This window comes from Bos indicus, chromosome 9 (assembly GCF_029378745.1).
Source record: "Bos indicus isolate NIAB-ARS_2022 breed Sahiwal x Tharparkar chromosome 9, NIAB-ARS_B.indTharparkar_mat_pri_1.0, whole genome shotgun sequence".
Lineage (NCBI taxonomy): Eukaryota > Metazoa > Chordata > Mammalia > Artiodactyla > Bovidae > Bos > Bos indicus.
The window spans coordinates 28,179,985-28,197,834 of NC_091768.1; the positions used below are offsets into that span (position 1 = coordinate 28,179,985).

The 17,850-nt window shown below is 36.3% G+C and overlaps 1 protein-coding gene across 50 annotated transcripts in view; it reads left to right on the forward strand.

Annotated features, from left to right (window-relative positions):
* Window positions 1-17,850, forward strand: part of TRDN (triadin) — a 415,089-nt gene that overhangs the window by 188,546 nt on the left and 208,693 nt on the right. For all 50 annotated transcript variants that reach the window (XM_070795846.1, XM_070795842.1, XM_070795840.1 and 47 more), the window contains one exon: window positions 2,957-3,034. In XM_070795846.1, coding sequence (XP_070651947.1) covers window positions 2,957-3,034 — 78 coding nt within the window. The remainder of the gene's footprint in view (window positions 1-2,956; window positions 3,035-17,850) is intronic.

Sequence of the window (17,850 nt, forward strand, 5' to 3'; positions counted from 1 at the left end):
GAGTATTTACTATGTGTTAGATGTTTCATTTCTTAATCCTCACAACAGCTGACAAAAACTCTCCTCATTTTAGAAAGGCCATGAAGCTTGGATACTTCATGACATTTTCAAATTCACACAGATTATAGGCAGTGGAGCTGAAACTCCCATATTTATTTGATTCCAATCATGTAGGCTTTATAATAAACAGCTTGCTTTCATTATAAAATTATATTACTATATCCATAAATTATTATATAGATATAATTTTATATTCATTCATATAGAAAAAATAGTGTGTAATTTCAGTAGCATTTTCTGACATTATTTGAACATAAAAGAGGCCTTTTCTGTAAGTCAGTACCAGAGAGTCAGGTGTCATTCTCAAGTATGACATGCCTGATTTGTTTTGGTGACCCTTAACAAAACAAAAACTTGCCCTGAGCTAATAATTCCCCTGCCAGAGCTACCTAGCTCTGTCACTCTAGAGGCAAAAAAAAAAACTTTTTTTTTTTCTTTTTCTGTTGGTGATACTTCGCTACTGAGTCCACTGTCTCACCATCATGTGGTTGTCCATTTTAGAGAGTATGATATTGTTTATTATAGTTGTAGAGAATTTCTGATATAAACTGCACTTTGTACTTTATGTTGCAGAAATACCTGTTTGATTGTTCTAATAGTTCTATGTATCTTGGCATCCAGGCTTTTTTTTTTTTCACTAGATAATCACTGTCTGCTATCCCTCCCTCTCCTCCTCCATTCTTTACTTGGGAAACTCTCTTCAGGCTTTTAAATGCAAGAATCATTCTGTGACATCTCCTCTGTGTATATTATTTCCCATCATCACACTATGTTATAATAATCTGTCTGTAAATCTGTTTTAGCCATGATATTGGGAACTTCTTACAAGCAGAGTTGGGGATTAATGTTTTTCCTGTGCTGAGATATAATAAGTGCTAAGTTAAAAAATAAAATAATGACTTCAGAGTTCCTCCAGGAAAATATACGAAGATTTTGTAGTCTAAATTATAAACTATTCCCTATGGAAAGAATTGAATACATTCAAAAATAAATTCTTAAATGGCTGATCAAAACTAAGATCATACATTACTGCTGTTCAAGGAAGTATTTGACAGCAGAGAAATCAGTTCAATTTGAACAAGCAGGATCCCTTGAAGATATTTTTGAAAGCCTTATTATTTAGAAATAATTGATTTATGGATGTTCATGGTCACTTGTATTTAAGCTTTAGTTATTTAATTGACTCCTTCCTCAGTCTAGATTCTCCATAGATTTTAAAAGCTACAAAATACCATCCTATTTTAGAAACATTTTTTCAAGGACAGCTTTCAAGCAGAATTTGGGAGAGAATACTCCCTAGTGTACATCCCTTTGGCTTACAAAGATGGTAGAAAGTCAGGGTGGAAACTCCACTCCTCTGTCTCTCTTCATCCTTACATGTGATGGACCTTTACATGTGACTATCTTTAACTGCCTTAGGTAGTCTGAGAGGAAGTTTCAGCACCTCAAGTCCACTTCTTAGGAGCTGAGCCCCTGAATCCCTGTTCACTTCAGTTTAAACTGCAAAATGAAAATTATACCTGCATTCTAAGCATCTTATGAAGATTAAATGACTTCATATGTCAAAACTGTTTGGGATCATTCTAGGCATATGTGTAGTAAGAACTGTATAAATATTAGCTAGGGAAAATCAATGTGGCACAAACTCCTTTTTTAATGTGCCCACCCATCCTTACCTTTTCCTTGCTTACTGAAAAATGAAATTCCATGTTACATTCCATATTTCCATCTTTGCTTTCATTAGGAAAATAATCAGTACTAATATGGATGTATACTTTTCTAGATATATGGCATGGCCTGCATGAAAATATGCTTTGCTTCTGTGCATATGGGTGTGCTCAGTAATCCATCTGGATGGGTTTAACAGCTAAAAGTAAATCCTTCAATGAGTAGCTAGTAACCTCTTCTACTCAGCTTGAGGGCCTGGAGTTCCTCCCTTCTTTGCCACCACAGAAGGTGTTGTGTGTGCAGCTCTGGCTGCTAATCCACAATTCACCAGAGCAAACTAATTTTGACAAATTCTAAAAAAGGAAGACTTCTAGTAAGCAGGCAGGTCTGCTAGCATTCAATAATATCTAGTTGTCAGTGAAATTTTAGAAAGTGCATATATATGCCCGTGTTGATTCTTAGATTTAAAAGAGACACACAGCAGGAGTTTATGAAATGAAAATGAATGATAAAAGATTTTGCAAGCATTTCATATGGGATCATACGTTAGTTAATGTTTACAGTTCATGGCCCGGATGGTTTTGTTTAATTAAAGAAATCACTTGGGATAAGGAAGTATTGAGAACAATTGTGAGATTTTATGGTTCATAATAAGCCTAGAGATGAGGGAGGCTTTTAAGTTTCTATAAAACTGAATATATTTTCCCTGTGGCCCATTATTTACTTAACTGCGGGTCATTTATTTTAGCAGGAGAAAATGTACCTGTTCAATATCAAAAGGCCTATGAATTTTAATTTTCCTTTATTGCCTTATTATATCACTCGAGAATTTTTAGTTAAAAGAAGAAAATGGTGATTTTTCTATGTATTAGGGTTCCTCTTAGCTTCTGTGATTTCAGTTTCCATAATTTGAAGTGCATATTGAAAATAATTGCTTTATTTGAATACATGTAGGTTTTTCATTAATAAAGTCCAGTAGATATATTTGACATTGTATATATATCTAAGAAAAGAAATATATTCAGAAATAACTCTGAAGATAACTGAATCTTTGTATGTATCTACTTAAAGATCTCACCTAATATCAATTTTCTTATTGCATAATAATATGAATTTATACTTTGGATTATGAATTATGCATATTGGGGACAGATCTAGCTATTCTATTTATGTATATTAAATTTATTAATAATTTTTTTCAATATCTATTCCTGCATTGTGTGCACAGGGCAGAGCCCAGCCATACCACCTCCGTTACCAACAGAACAAGCTTCCAGACCCACTCTTGCATCACCTACTCTTGAAGGCAAGTATTTTATTTTTCCAAAGATCATCTCTATTGTAGATAGAATATAGAGAAACAAAGCAAAATAGTTGTTGCAGCAACAACAAAATCCACCTTTTCTCATAGTTTTAGTATGTCTAAACTACAGTTTACTCTTCCTAAAAGTACAATTTGCTCCTATTTAGAACACCAAAAATTTCCTCCTGTGATTATACATTGGTAGCCATTGGCTTCCAGAAGGATGACCAGCTTCATACTCTGGAAATCAAGCCAGGAAGTATAGGGTCAAAGGGACAGATAATACCTTGTAATTCTTGAATTGGAAACTCAAGAAAACATTGTATGCTCATTATCAGGAATTATACACTCATGTTAGCCTATTCTCTCCTCTATACCTTATTTATATTCTGTCCCCTAAATCCACTCCCAAATAAATTTCCAATAATTAGGAGAAAATGTTGGAGATTTTCAGCTCTTCTTATGTATCCTCCAAGCCCCTCCTACAAAGATAACCCAGGCCTATTGATAACCTCTTGTAACTTAGAAAGATGGTAGTAACTTTGTGCCTTAGGAAATAATATAGTGATTAACAGCCTGTGTTCTACAATCACACAGATCTGGGTCCAGACTCTGGTTCTGCCCTTTTCTACCTGGATGACCTTAAATGTGATACCTAAACGTTCAGACTTTTTATTAGTAAAATACTGATGCTCATAATAATAATACTACTACAAACAAGTGTTGTAAAGGTAGAATAAAACTGTAACAATTGCAAAAATTTTATTTTTGTATTTGATAGTGATGAACTTAGGGGTTTCTTTAACTTCATTGTATTAGCTTACTACAACTGTCCACAAAGAATAGTTTGTAGATCACCAGCATCAAGATCAATTGTAAAGCTCATTAAAAAAAATACATATTCCTACCACATCTTAGATCTAGTGAATCAGATTCTCTGGCAATTCAGAGAGGAAAATCTGTATTTTTAACAAACTCCTCAGTTGAGTCTTATATACATTGAATTTTAAGAGCCTTTGGCTTATGTTTATGTGTAAAAATGACTACAAATTCAAGCAGTTATTTTACACCAAACATATAAAGTTGGTAGCCTGCTTCAAATTGTTTTTAAATTTTTTTTTATTTTTTTTTTCATGACACCTAAAAAAAAAATAAATAAATATTTTTATTTTTTAATAAAATCTGAATGCCTTGGTGAAAGATACATTGTCTAATTGACCACAGACCCAGAAGTCATTTGGCTATACATTTCTATTTCAGTCAATACATTTATTTATGTTACAGTCAGTAGCCAGGGGAGGATTTCAGTAGCCGAGCAGGTAAAGTTTTCCTAAGTTTAGATTGAAATACCAGCATGTTCTATGTACTTTTATGGCCAGATTCTGACCAAATCATGCCTGTGGCTATGCTGTATTCAACTCACATTTATTTAGAATATTTTTATGTTGGCTGTGGGTATATGCATTTCTTATTCGATGTCTCAAAACCCTGTAGATATTATTATCAATGATTAACAAATTTAGACTTGGAGTTTATTTTTTTTTTAACTAGTATACAGAAGGACTTAGATTCTAGCCCTGACTTTCTAGATCTATAGCCAAGGATCTTTCCATCACATTACTATGCAGACTTTGAAGTTTGAGGATTGTAACTTAATGTTTTATGAGACATCAGCAACTTTGGTAACATGAAGGCATAACGTTTTGTGCTTCAGATTTCAGGCAGTTCTATGATAGACGTATCATCTTCTGATGTCAATCAAGGGTACCCTAGCAATGTGTATCAATATTTAAATATACACAGAGACCACCTGGGGATCTTTGACAATGAAAATTCTGATTTGCTAGGTCAAGGGGAAGGCCTGAGATTCTGCATTTTCACCAAGCTCCCAAATATTGCTGCTGCTTCTTCAGTACTTCATCTGAGTAGTAAAGTCCCACCTGCTTTAGGAGGCAGGTAGAGAGCAATTGAATATTCCTAAAAATACTTTCAACTTAGTAGTAATCATCTAAATGACCTACTACTGGCCAAATGTCCTTCAGAATAACTGGAGTGGCACACATGGAAAAATTTTGATTGCTAGTTGTGTGGGGGGAAAGCAAAAGGTTTCAAGCCACATACCTAAGCATTGTAGAAAGGTAAGAGAGCAGGAGAAATGCCATTGGGATTGAGGGAAAGGTTACATTATACTTGTAAATTATAACAACCTTATTATATATTGTATGCAAGATATTTTGAGTTGGTCAGCTACAAATTGAATGAATTAGCAGTTGCAAATTTCAAATAAAAATACAATCTGTAAGTCAGTACTGTATCAGTACCAATCTGAAGAAAAGAATTTGGTTATTAGAGACCATGATTTAATGAAAAGTTCATGTAAAGTCTTACTTCAAGAGTCCAAATAAGCAACACTTCTTGAATATTTAGAGAATGATACAGATATAGTCCAAGGTTTGAAACTTTTGTCTCCCATCCAACCAAGCTAAAGACACATTTAGTTGGTCCACATAGGTCTTTTATGTATTAATCTTTAAATGTGATCATTTTGATAGGGTGATGGTCTCACTGCCTCCCTTGACTTTCACATCTCCTTCTCCCATCACTCATTTGGGTCCAGATTTCCTTTGTGTGTGAGACAAGTATGTGAGGACAGCTTCTTCTTGATATGATAATTTCTTAAATTCACTATCAGCCTAGTGTCTTAGTCTGCAAGGGCTGCCATGGCAGAATACTGCAGACTGGATGGCTTAAACAACAGAAATGTATTTTCTCGCAGTTCTGGAAACTGGGAGTCTTAGGTCAGGGTACCTGAGATTGGATTCTAGTGAGAGCCTGTTTCCTGGCTTGTATACGGTCTCCTTCTTGCTGTGTTGTCACATGGCAGAGAGCACACGCTGGTGTCTCTTCCTCTTCTTAGCAAAGAAAGTTCTATTGGATCAGGACTCCACCCTTGTGATCTCATTAAAGTTTCATTTCCTGCTAAAGGCCCTGTCTCCAATCCAGGTACATGGAGGGTTAGGGCTTCAACATATAAGCTTCAGTCCATAGCAGTTGGTAACCTTTAAGTTTAGTTAATGTAAAGCAACTTGAATGTTTACCTCATATAATTTGTTCAGTTTAATAAGTTGTTTAAGTATTTCTTTTTTAGCAATCAATGATTTTCCCTTTTTCATTTCTATCATATATGTCTTCCTAACACCATAAATCCCTAACTTGCATCATCTTCTATACATGCTTATAACTGATAGGAGTTAAATATTTTCAAAAATTGTTCTTAACTGAACTCAAATATAACTGAGTTTATACTGATGGTAATAAAACAAGAAAAAATCACTCTCGTTTTTGGTTACTGATATATATCAATTTACCTAGCTAGTAAGAAAGAAGAAATTTATAGTCCAAAAGCAAGGGAGGGAGATCAGAGTTGTATTTCTTCTGACATTTGGACTATAATAGCTTATGTGACTTGAGATAATTAGACAAAAACAGACAAGTAACCATCTCACTGTCCAAATGTTCACAGAGCAAGAGATAGCCTGTAAATAATACTGTCACCTTTATGTTTCATCAGATTCTAATTCTACTGTTGTTGTGAGATGGACATAAATCTGGGGACTCCAATTCCCTAATCTAAGGCAGTTTCTGATAGGCATATTATTCAAATGTTTGACTCCACCTTAGCTCCTGGAAGAGGCTCATAAACCATCGTGTAGCAAATGTTTTGCCTATCAGTCTGTCACTTGGAAAGGAACGTGTCATTTGTTAAATGGGAAGCTTAGGTTCTGCTATTATATTTAAAGAGAAATATTATTTGACATTTCATCCTGGAGCCCAATACAGTTTAAGTGAATAATCTAGCAATATTGTAGGATTCCAGGACTTTTGTTAGTAGTATCCACGTTTTGTCTGCAGAAAGGCAGTCTTTGCCCTGAGCGTGCTGCCACTGAGCAACTTCCTAAGGAGCCCACATTATCAGGCAACGCTGAGATCATGGGCTTTGTCAGCGCTTGCAGATGTGCTGCCTGGGACTTCATTAACATAATTGATTAGGAACTAGGACATATTTAGTATTAATCAAGCTGTTTTTAGTGAGGCTGATTATGCACAGTCCTTGATGCACTATTTTAGTCTGGAACTTCCTTAGGACCAAGTTGCAAGAAAATGGTATTATGTAAAAAGGAACTTACATGTGACACTAACATATGCTCTTTGATTTGAGGAATACAGTTAAAACAGGTCAAAATGTAGGAGCTTAAACATATTTGCATTTTAATGTTTAAAAGAGGGGGGATTATATATAGACTAGATTATTAAGTTTGCTCACAAAAGAGTGGAAACAATTTAGGGTTTTATCAGTAAAAATCGAAAAAAAAAGACCTTGTTATGGGCAAAAGCGTTCTGCACATCCATGAAGCCCTTTAACGCTTCCTTTGTGCTTTCATACCACTTAAAGCAATGAGTTTCTCACAACACTTGCTTCTCATTCTGTGAAGTTTCTATGCACTTCTTATCTTGGGTCACTTCTCGAAGGCCCAGAAGTGTCTCTGGTCTTCCTAGAATTTCAACCTCTCCCCACACCACACACTTTGTACACCATAATGAAATTATTTTGCTTTGAATCTTCAGATGTAAAAACTAACCATATATTAAATCAGTTGTTTTCTTTGAATCCTGAAGGAAATTGCAACCCACTCCAGTATTCTTGCCTGGAGAACCTCATGGACAGAGGAGCCTGGAGGGTCCATGGGATCACAAAGAGTCGGACACAACTCATGACTGAACAACAATCAACCGTGGGATTCTCCAGGCAAGAATACTCGAGTGGGTCACCATTCCCTCTTCCAGGGGATTTTCCTGAGCCAAAGATCAAACGAGAGTCTCCTGCATTGCAGGCAGATTCTTTACCTTCTGAACTACCAGGAAAGCCCTTACCACTATATGTTTTAGAATACATTTGGCCTTTGTCCATGAAAATTAACTATAGCATCATTGAAAAGATCTTGTATAATGACAATCTCATGCAATCATTTTGGTCATTGTTGTCAATTTGCTTTTAATTATGGACATAACTTACCTGGAACTAACTTAAACAGAAAACTACGTTCAATATAGTATTAATTCTTATGATTTTTCAAACAGTGTTACATTTTGCAATGAATTAGTTTTTCTATCTACTGTGAGCTCTCATTGCTGCTGAAAGGCTTGCAAGTTCAAGCCACTGTAGTTACCCATACATTCCACAAGTGGGACAGGTCTATGTGAGTACCTCGCCTGCTTCACCAAATGGTTCCTCATTATATTAACATCACAGGTGGTTTTAAGCCTTAACATGAAAGCCCATTTATCATGTTTGTCAGAGCTGTTTTTTTTAGGAGAGATTAGTCTGACTGCTCTAGAAGAGAGTCCTCAGTGATGAAACAAAAGAGCTTCAAGCAACATTTTCCATCCCCTTCCAAGCATCAAAAAAATCTGCTTCATTAAATCTTAATGTTAGTACAATTGATGGATATGATCCTGTTATTCTTTAATCACTGTTTCCACTGTGGAAGCAGTGGAAACTTTTTATTTTTTTTATTTTTTATTTTTGGGCTCCAAAATCACTGCAGATGGTGACTGCAGCCATGAAATAAAAAGACACTTGCTGTTTGGAAGAAAAGTTCTGACCAACCTAGACAGCATATTAAAAAGCAGAGACATTACTTTGCCTATAAAGGTCAATCTAGTCAAAGCTATGGTTTTTCCAGTAGTCATGTATGGATGTGAAAGTTTCACTATAAAGAAAGCTGAGCACTGAAGAATTGAAGCTTTTCAACCATGGTGTTGGAGAAGATTCCTGAAAGTCCTTTGGACTGCAAGGAGATACAACCCATCCATCCTAAAGGAAATTAGTCCTGAATATTCATTAGAAGGTCTGATGCTGAAGCTGAAACTCCAATACTCTGGCCACCTGATGTGAAGAACTGACTCATTTGAAAAGACCCCGATGCTGGGAAAGATTGAAGGCAGGAGGAGAAGGGGACCACAGAGGATGAGATGGTTGGATGGTATCACTGACTCAATGGACATGAGTTTGAGTAAACTCCGGAAATTTGTGATGGACAGGGAGGCCTGGCGTGCTGCAGTCCATGGAGTCGCAAAGAGTCGGACGTGACTGAGCGACTGAACTGAACTGATTCTTTAATCAACATTGCTGGATATTATTTTCTCTCCTCCTATTCAACACAACCCCCTCCACCACTACCAAAAATCATGTTGTATGTTCTCAGTGATCTCTGAAGAATTAAAGACTTCAATCCACATGTGATTGATTACTGGACATTTAATGTAAACTGGCCACACTGCATCTATTCTGGCAAAGATGTGGAAAGGTATATATCTTATACTTAAATTACTTTTAATATTCCATTACAGACATAATTTGCAGTAATGGAACCAAATAAAGTAAGGTGAACTACTACTATATACCCTATCTTCTTCTTAAATAAATATATAACTGGTACTAACTTAGTACTGCAGTTGTGAATAATATTATAAATGCAATCACACAAAAGTGGGCAAGAGAACTCTCAAGAGACGACTAAAGCCCCAGCTTCCAATTGCAGCTTTGACACTAATTATCTTTGACAAATGGATTGACTTTTTAGGGCCTCCATTTCTTCTACTGTCAACTGTGGAGACCGAACTTAAATAATCTCAGAGATAATTTTCTGCTTTCACACTGAGAGATCTCAAGCTTATTTTTCCAGGCTGGTGGATTGGTAGTAAGCTGTATTAAGAACAGAGTGAAGACTCCATGGCTTGGCCCAGATTTAAACAGCTCCTATAGATGTGTAAGGCTGTGACCATGGTCTGGATACAGATGTCAAAGTTGGGGCAACCAGGCATGTCCCTGTGAAATGGATAACACTATGAAGTATTATTTTCTGAAGTTCAAAAGTGAGTTGTACAGGTCATAAAGGCTGTGAAAGTTAAGAGGAAGATGAAATATGATTGAGGCAAGGCTATGTGGTCAAATCACAAGACTTGCATTGGGTCATAAAGAGTAAGTTGGTAGTATTTGTATGGAGGAGAAAGGAGCAATATAAGAAACTTATTATGAGATAATTTCTTACCATAGGATGCATTCGAGGACAATGTTCTACAGGAGCTAGTAACATTTTATTTACAGTTCTATTAAACTGGGAACTTTATCATCTTTGCTCTTCATTGAGATACATCCTGGGAAGCAAGAAGCATAAAATAATAAAATAGAAATTTGGCTCAGGTTCTCATTCCATTAACTCTATGACACAGTAAATCTTGTTGAACTTGTGGGCAATACAATATTTTCCTTTGTTTTGAGGTGAACTTAACTCATATCTTTGTGCAGTTTTTAATGGAATTGACCTCTAGTTGTAAATTTTGATAACATAGGTAAACCATACTACTTTTGGGGCCTCTTTTACTTAGAAAGTTGCTATGAGGACTGCTTGAAATAATGTATATAGCAACTTAGCACAATTAGGTACTTAGCTATTAGTTACTATTATCATTATTTTTTTAATCAGCAAATTTGTACATATAGTAAATACTTAATTTTCATGGTAGATTTTTATTGATATCTGTAGAAGTTAATATGGTAATTGCATTAATGTCATTAGTCAGCAATTGTGAAACTCTATAAAATTTATTAATATAGGACTCTGGTCATATCCTGAAGAATTTTGTACACAAAACTGAATCATTTACCTCCCTCCCACCCCTCACCCCCCCCACCCATAGACTGCATGAGCCTGCTAAAACAACTGAGCAGAGGAGTAGTACAATTAGATTTGCATTTTAGATTACTGAGTCAGGGATAAGTAAGGTGATGAGTCAGCAATGAGTCAGCGATAGTAAGGGTGGATGACGAAGGGTAGAGCTTGGAGGTTTAGAGGTAAGAAAAATGTAGGAGGCTACTGTTTATGAGGAAAAATCATGCTACTTTTGTTATAAACAATCACATTGAACCCTCAAAACAATTTCAAGCAGTGAATATGATTTATATCATTTCAAGAGAAGATCAGAGGAATCAAATAAATTGCCTAAGATAACGCCATCCTAACAATGGTATAATTGGAATTGGAATTCAAATGTCTCATGCCCAGGATCAGTCTATTGCATTATCTAGAGCTAGCAATTAAAAGTTATGGCTGAGCATAATTGCTAAAGTCTTATCTGACCTGGGTAAATGAATGGCACTTAAGAATAAGAACAGGTTTGGGGAGACGATAATGCATTCAGTTTCAGACTTGCTTAGCACATCAGGGTCCCTGGAATATTCAAAATGGATGATTAAGAGTGTTTAATGAGTGTAGTGTTTATAAAGGTTTGAGCGGAGTTATGGTGAAGCACCCCAAGCCTGACCAACTCAGGAAGGCTTTATCAGTCCTAGGCCTGAGGAGTCATGGAAATGGAGAGGTTTACAAATCCCCAAACATTGTAACTCTAAGAGAGATATGCCCAGCCAGAACTATGTCCTTTAGTAGAAGAACATATCATCAACAATGTGTAAAATTATGTATATAATATTCCCAGTGAGCCAGGGAGGTAGTTGGAGAATAAATATTCAACTATCCCTTTTATTTTTCCTGCTCTATTATCTCTTGATATTGTTCCTATTGGGCAAACTAACCTGAATCCAGAGGTTGTATTAATCCTTGGTTAACACAGTCCATAAAGGTGAGGGTGGATCTTGGACCTGGAGAGAAAATGAAGACTCTGCCATGTGTTGAGCAGCATGTTAAGTGGGATTCACATAAGTGGTCATCTCCAGCAGACAACTGAAGCTAGGAGTCTGGAGTTCACAAATGAGGGAGCTACAGACACTGAAGTCATAAACTTAATCTGAGCATAGCATTTCCAGAAGCATGTGGTGGGGAATTCTAGTTCTATGTTATTCTTGGTGAAAAAGAATTCATAGTGTAATGCTTTGGGTCTGCATAATATGTTATGTTTCCTTTTTGGACAGTCTTAATGTATACAATTGGGCTTCCCTTGTGGCTCAGCTGGTAAAGAATCTGCCTGCAATGTGGGAGACCTGGGTTCTCAATCCCTGGGTTGGAAAGATCCCCTGGAGAAGGGAAAGGCTACCCACTCCAGTATTCTGGCCTGAAGAATTCCTTGAACTATACAGTCCATGGGGTCGCAAAGAGTTGGACACGACTGAGTGACTTTCACGTCACTTCACTTCAATGTATACAATTATATTAAAAAGAACTATGAAATTCTTATTAGAAAACTGTTTAATTATTTTTAACCTCAGTGATGCTCACAATTTGTGATCGGAGAAGCATTACTATTCCCAGTAATACTTATTGAGCTCCCAAGGAACAGGAGATCTTAAAAATATCCTATGTCATACAAATTTTCGTTTTGAATATAACTAAATGGCAGGCCAGTCATGAGTTTGAGTGAGGTTTAGGGCACCCAAGAAGGAAAATGTGGGAATAACATTGTCTTGGAGTTCTCCAGAGAAATAGAGCCAATACATGTGCACACACACAACTGCCCCCCTACACACACACACACAAACACACACACCCAGCGGGGCAGGGAGAGGGGAGAAATAGAAGTTATTCTAATGAATTGGTTCATGCGATCATGTGATTTGGGGTGCTGGTAAGTCTGAAGTCCATCGGGCATGCCTGGGAAGAGTTAATATTATTTTCTCAAGTCCAAAGGCAGACTAGAGGCAAAATTCCTTCTTTAGAAAATGTCAGTCTTTTCTCTTAATGCCTTCAACTGATTGGCAATCTACTTTACTCAAAGTCTACTGATTTAAATATTAATCACATCTAAAAAATACCTTAGAGCAACAATTAGAATGGTTTTGACCAAGTAACTGTTACTATGGCGTAGTCAAAATGAACCATACCAAATGTCATCACATAAAATTAACCATCAAAAACATCAGCAGAAGACAGACTAGAAAGCCAAATATGAAAAAATAATGAGAAAAGAAAGGCTACAACAAAGCCAATAGCCCCAGAGAGATGGATATGACAAAAATTGGCCAGGGTCCTTTAGATTTGTTGATTAGAAGATCATGGTGACCTACTGCTATACCCTACCCATAAATGAGGGTATAGCAATCAGGAGTCTGAACTAAAGATCCACTAGTTCATATTAGTTTCTTAAACTCAGAGAAATGACTCAGCTTCCTCATCTAAAAAGTTTTATTTTCAACATAATAATCTCAAAAATCTGTTTCATCTCCACAGTTTTATCATGCTTGAGGCTTTTATTTCATTCATTTTCCTCCCTACACATTTATTTTATTTCCTTGTGTTACACAAGGGCTAATCCCTACTTCTGAGGGGAAAATGAATCATCTATTTAAGTCTTAAAATTTTTCCAACATTTTGTTGTTTTTAAACTCTTTATTTTCAGATGATTTTAGATTAACAATAATTGTAAAGATAATATACAGATTTCTAATATATTTTTCCTCTAATGTTTTCATTTTACATAACTATGATTCACCTACCAAGACTAAGAAATAAACTTTGGTACACTAGTCACTGAACTACAGACTGAATTCAACTTTCACCTTTCAATTATTTGTAAAAAAAATTTTTAATTATTCTTTCTTACACGTGTGATGAGGACACAAATATTAACACATGTATTCATAGCTTTTCCCCACCACCGTAATGCTGAAGGAATATTCTAGATATGCCTGGTCAGCTCCTGAGTGCTTATATTATACTTAGGACTCAGGATATGCTGGCTGAGCCAAAAAAAAAAAACATTTGGAAGAAGCTCAAATAATTAAATTAATTCATGTTTGAACAAGGGATAGTCCCCAGAAGAAAACATAAGATTTGGACACTGAGAAAAGAGCTTGAGAAGGGAATAGGAGAGTCAGCATGGGCTGGAGTAAGTTTTTAGTGTGTTTTCCAGAAAGAGAGCTTTCTGGTGGTTCAGATGGTAAGGAGTCTGCCCTCAATGCAGGAGGCCTGGGTTCGATTCCTGAGTTGGGAAGATCCCCTAGAGAAGAAAATGGCAACCCACTCCAGTATTCTTGCCTGGGAAATCCCGTAGACAGAGAAGCCTGGCGGGCTGCGGTCCATGGGGTCCCTAAGAGTCGAACACGACTGAGCGACTAACACTTCCACTTCCAGAGAGAGAAGGTTTTTGGAAGAGCTGCTATGATGAGAGATGACTGGGGAATCCAATAAGGAGAGAACCTTTAGAACGTTTTGCTTTGGGTAATACAACATTAGCTATTTTGAGAGACCTCAGGAAAGATTTAAATATGTCTTCAACTCTTCCTTGAATTTTAAACTGCCATTTCTTTTGATTGCAGCACTGTACAGGGCTAGGCATGAGGTAACACAGTTATGTGGAGTTAATATGCTGAAACAAGTATAATTCAGCTTAGTATCATGGAAAAGTAAGTAAGCCTTAACAACTGACTTGACTAAATTAACGGGAAAAAATAGAAACACAAAAAACAAATAGGTGGAAGAGTGTCAAGAAAAAGGAAATATAAGGACATGTCCTGTATATGAAATATAATAGCCTAATGGCTGGAGAAGGCAATGGCACCCCACTCCAGTACTCTTGACTGGAAAATCCCATGGACGGAGGAGCCTGGTAGGCTGCAGTCCATGGGATTGCTAAGAGTCGAACATGACTGAGCGACTTCACTTTCACTCTTCACTTTCATGCATTGGAGGAGGAAATGGCAACCCACTCCAGTGTTCTTGCCTGGAGAATCCCAGGGACGGCGGGGCCTGGTGGGCTGCTGTCTATGGGGTCGCACATAGTTGGACACGACTGAAGCGACTTAGCAGCAGCAGCAGCAGCAGCCTAATGGCTCAGATGGTAAGGAGTCTGCCTGCAATGCAGGAGACCTGGGTTCAATCCCTGGGTTGAAAAGATCCCCTGGAGAAGGAAATGGCAACCACTCCAGTATTCTTGCCTGGAAAATACTATGAATGGAAGAATCTGGCAGGCTATAGTGCATGGGGTTGCAAAGAGTTGGACATGACTGAGCAACTTCACTTTCACTTTTGTGAAATACAAATCTGCATTTTTTGTTGTTGTTCAATTTCTCAGTTGTCCGACTCTTTGCAACCCCATGGACTGCAGCATGCCAGGCTTCCCTGTCATTCACTGTCTCCTGAAATTTGCTCAAACTCATGTCCATTGAGTGGATGATGCTATCCAACCATTTCGTCCTTTGCCGCCCCCATTCTCTTCCTGCTCTCAGTCTTTCCCAGTATCAGGATCTTTTCCAATGAGTCGGCTCTTCACCATCAGGTGGCCAAAACATTGGAGCTTCAACTTTAGCATCAGTCCTTCCAGTGAGTATTCAGTCGATTTCCTTTAGAATTGACTGGTTTGAATTCCTTCCTGTCCAAGGGATTCTCAAGAGTCTTCTCCAGCACCAGTTTGAAAACATCAATTCTTGGGCACTCAGCCTTCTATATGGTCTAACTCTCACATCCATACATGGCTACTGGAAAAACCATAGCTTTGACTATATGGACCTTTGTAGGCAAAGTGATATCTCTGCTTTTTAATATGCTCCTTAGGTTTGTCTTTTAGTACACATTAAATATTCTTAAGAAACTTGCATCTCCAGAGTTAAAACTTTTCCATCTTGTTATAATAGTCTTGATTTCCCATTATTGGTTAAAAATACTCTTTGCGAAAATCATTAACTTTACCCATAATAAGATAAAGAAGTTATGTTTTTCTTCCCCTATACATCTGTCAATATAGCAAGGAATGTCATCTGATTTGACAGTCCAGTGGCAATATTTTTATTCTGGAGATCCCCAGAATAAAAAATCAAAAAATCAAGAGATGACAACCAAGAATCAGGGAAGAGTAAGGGGCTTTCTGTTGATGAAGGCCAGCTTTTTGACTCAGAGATCTTTCATAACTTTCATGCTGATATTAAGATTAGATTTTTCCCCTATATTTTGACCAAAGAGAAAATTAGGGATGAGAAGTTTTGTGAATAAGAGTGAGTGTGATTTTTATAGCTTCCTTATTATGAAATTTTAATTGGAACCTTCTTGTGCCAGCAAATTTCTCTCAGAAAGCATTTTACAAGAAAGAGCCAGGTCCCTCCAAAGCTCTAGTTTATAAGTACCATTTTTTCATCATAAAACATTTATTTGCTATTTGTTTCAGCTTAACCTAAATGTTTCTTTCTGTTTTATAAACTTCTTAGAATCCCCATTGAGATTATTCATTCTCTCTAGTACTGATGGAAAAAGTGGCTGCACTGTTAAAGCCAGGTCTGTTTTACCCAAGTGGAGTAAGAAGTCTTGGCAATTGTTCACATGATAAATGGTGACAGATACTCACTTAAATTATGTAAGAATTTTGTGTAAAAAAATTTGATCTACTAGACTAGACCTTCCTTATATTAGGAAGAAGACCAAAATTGCATTAATGGTTTGGTATAATTTATGAACGATGATGAAACTTATGTGGTCTATCATTTGAAATAAAGTTGAATTCCATATATTATAACAATTACAACTAGAAAAGTTGTATTCGTTGAAGGGGCACTTATTTCCTTTATAAATATTGATATGTATTAAGCTTGGGCTTCCCTGATAGCTCAGTTGGTAAAGAATCCACCTGCAATGCAGGAGACTCTGGTTCAGTTCCTGCGTCAGAAAGATCTGCTGGAGAAGGGATAGGTAACCCACTCCAGTATTCTTGGGCTTCCCTTGTGGCTCAGCTGATAAAGAATCCGCCTGCAATGCGGCAGATCTGGGCTCGATCCCTGGGTTGGGAAGATCCACTGGAGAAGGGAAAAGCTACCCACTCCAGTATTCTGGCCTAGAGAATTCTATGGACGTCCATGGGGTCACAAAGAGTTGGACACAACTGATCAACTTTCACTTTCATGCATTAAGCTTAATGTCAATAATTAAAAGGCTTTAATTAAAAATCACACTTATAAATATGCCCAATATACCAGTAACTTTTGGTAATGTTAAAGTCAAATTTTATTTCAAAATAACTATTGAGTCTTTCTAATTTATTTAGTAACTGAAAAGCTAAATTCTCAAGGATCTGTTATAAAAATAGCCATATCTTTGAAATAATACTTTAGAGTAATTTATACTTTGATTTTAAATGATAACCAACTTTTTTCTTAAATATCAATAATTTAGTCACATACAGGAAAAACTCAATTCTCTGATGTTTTTAGGTATTTTTGACATTTTAAATGCAACAAAGTACTTTTGCAATTCATTTCCAGCTACAGACAAATGTAGGAAATGTATATAGATAAAAATATGGAAAAGATAATTATATGTAAATAATATGATTTTGAAAATTGACAGTTACTAGAAATGGATCTTATATTTTCCTTACCCTTGTAGAAAGATGCATTAGAAAATTTATACTAAAATATCTTCAGCAAGCAATGATTCTGCATAAAAACTACATTTTAAAAGGGTTAAAAAGTTTTTAGATAAACTTCAAATAATTGTAGCACCAAGAAAATAAATAAATAAAATAAAAAAGAACAAAAAAGAAAATGCAAAATACTCTCTTTGAAGCTATTCAGAGATGAGAGTGTGGATGGAGAGCTTCTCACTTGAGTCTAGGACTCAATAAACTTTAATTGAGCATTTGCTTCCCAGAATGTAAAAGCATTGAGAGGAAAAATAAATACCAGAAGGAAAAAGAACAGATGTGGCAATCTTTATCTATATAAACATAATCCATTCAAAAATAATGCAATTGTTTTATTGTTTATAAAGTTTTTTTTTTTTCATTTTTGAAAGGTTTGGGCGCAATCTACTTTATCCATTTCA